The sequence below is a fragment of the Mixia osmundae genome (genome assembly GCF_000708205.1).
Source record: "Mixia osmundae IAM 14324 unplaced genomic scaffold scaffold_1, whole genome shotgun sequence".
Taxonomy (NCBI): Eukaryota; Fungi; Basidiomycota; class Mixiomycetes; order Mixiales; family Mixiaceae; genus Mixia; species Mixia osmundae.
Window position 1 is genome coordinate 1,807,331 of NW_014575563.1, and position 2,165 is coordinate 1,809,495.

General features: G+C 56.3%; 2 protein-coding genes across 2 annotated transcripts; both read left to right on the forward strand.

Annotated features, from left to right (window-relative positions):
• L969DRAFT_167327 (uncharacterized protein) lies at window positions 1–444 on the forward strand. The gene has a single exon (XM_014715785.1). It carries the CDS (start codon window positions 91–93, stop codon window positions 304–306), a length of 216 nt encoding a protein of 71 aa, XP_014571271.1. The 5' UTR covers window positions 1–90; the 3' UTR covers window positions 307–444.
• Window positions 445–446: 2 nt separating this feature from the next.
• On the forward strand, window positions 447–2,094 carry L969DRAFT_84560 (uncharacterized protein). The gene is made up of 2 exons (XM_014715786.1): window positions 447–2,013; window positions 2,072–2,094. The coding sequence occupies exons 1-2, from the start codon at window positions 757–759 to the stop codon at window positions 2,087–2,089; spliced, it is 1,275 nt and encodes a 424-aa protein (XP_014571272.1). The 5' UTR covers window positions 447–756; the 3' UTR covers window positions 2,090–2,094.
• The last annotated feature ends 71 nt before the right edge of the window (window positions 2,095–2,165 follow it).

The following is a 2,165-nucleotide window of genomic DNA, read 5'->3' on the forward strand; positions in this document are numbered from 1 at the left end:
CTGCCAGAGTAGTGTGACAATCCCTTTCGCGCCTCTTGATGGCTCCCAGTCTGGCTCCGCGCTCAATCCCCAACTCTTGCGTGATGAGGAATGTCTCGAAGAAAAGTGCAACTATATATCCGCTGGCTGAGCAGATGGCTGGCAAGGTTGCAATGTTTCTGCACCAACAGTCGACGAAAGTGGTGGCCAACGAGACGCGACTCGAAACTTTGCCGCGGCAAATTGGCAAAACGCGCCAACGCGCAAACGTTAGCGCGGACTTGCTCAGCCTCGATCCCTCATTCTATGTTGCTTGCATCGCTCTAGCCACGACATTCATGTCAAATCTCAGATGATCTCAGTCTTCAATTCTCGTGTCATGTCAAAGATACGGCAGCGATCTGTCGCATACAACATCGTTCTGCGGGCCCTTGCAACGCCCGTTACGGACAGGGCGGCCGTGCCAACTGAAGTGATGTCAGCATGATGGAGATAGCAATCAAAAGAACGATGTATCGATGGATGGCCTGTCACTGTTGAGACCCTTGCGCGCCTGCCTCAGTGAAGCTTGAGCGCTTGATCGGCCTGCTGATAGCTGACTCGATGAAGGCTGAGAAGGTCAATCGCATCGACGAGTCAGTCTACCAATATTCCAGCTGGGCTCCGATCGATCTCGCGTCCGTCCACAGAAATCTCTCCCGACCGCGTCACAGCCGTCGGCGCGCAGTGCTGCACGCAACACGGCTGCAGTCAGATCATCCCAGGCTGGTCGCGAGAATGGCGCTCCTGCTAGATGCCGGTACGTTGCGCATGTTCACGCCGATCTCGCCTGGCCAAATGCCGATCGCTCGCGTCGCAGACGAGGTCTGGCTGACGAACTCATCCATCTCGGGCGGATCCATCGAGCAGCGCTCATCTGCGCCCGATCATCCAACTGCAGACGACTCGCTCCCGACATATGCGACGGCACCCAGCAACCCTGCAGGTCAAGGACAGGCATCACACAGTCACAGAGCAGTCGTCCACAATCCACATGCTATGCCTCGCGCATCGACAAGCAGTAACACGGGGGCGCGATCCCGCGGCTATTACTCGGCGCCGGACGACGCTGTCAACCTGGCCGACCGAACAACTTCGAATATTGCTGTCGAACGAGCCCTAGGCATTTATCGTATCAAGATGCTGCCTTCACGATCGCCTCCTCGAACACCTATCATGCCCTCGCGTAAACGTGTTGCCAGTGCCTCGCCAGCTGTCTCGCCGACGATCCCCGCGCATCAACGCACGCGCAGTTGGCTAGCCAGTCTTGGCAATCTCACAAAATTTCGAGGATCGTCGACTCAAGTATCAGATCATTCACAAACTCGTGCCCTTGGCAATACATCTCCCATATGGTCCGCTTTGCACTCAAACTCACTCATCACACCCACCAGATCCAACACCGATCCCATGCTTCGAGCTGTGAACGAGTCCATCCGATCTCCAGACAGCGTGAGCAACGAAAGGGGACGATCTCGTGCCGGCTCTGGACATGGATTTGCCCAAGACGTCTTCACAGGACATCCAAACAGCCCGGCGTTCGATACCGGCAGTGCCAGCGACTCTGCCAATCCGAAGTTGGCCCACTCGAGGGAAAGGATGCCCGGCACTTATCAATATCCGTCTGCCGCCTCTTCGCTCGCTCATGATGAGATCGAGCCTCCGAAGACCAGGGAGCCGGCATGCTTCACGAACTTGGATGACGCGACGCTTCTGAACATCACGCACATGTTAGAACAGATTTCCCTGCGAGACATGGTCTCGCTCGAACAGACATGCCAGAGGACGCGACATTTGGTTGCAAGGGATGAAATCTATGCCAAGACCGAAGCTGGCAAGACTGCGAAGACCCGACCCTACGTTCTCAGCGTGCTTCCTTGGCTCTGTGTGATCTGCAAACAGCGCCGCCGCATCTATCATCGCATCGTACCCCCCAAGCCACTGTGTGATCTGCAAACAGCGCCGCCGCATCTATCATCGCATCGTACCCCCCAAGCCACTGTGTGATCTGCAAACAGCGCCGCCGCATCTATCATCGCATCGTACCCCCCAAGCCAAGGAAGCACGCTGAGAACGTAGGGTCGGGTCTTCGCAGTCTTGCCAGCTTCGGTCTTGGCATAGATTTCATCCCTTGCAACCAAATGTCG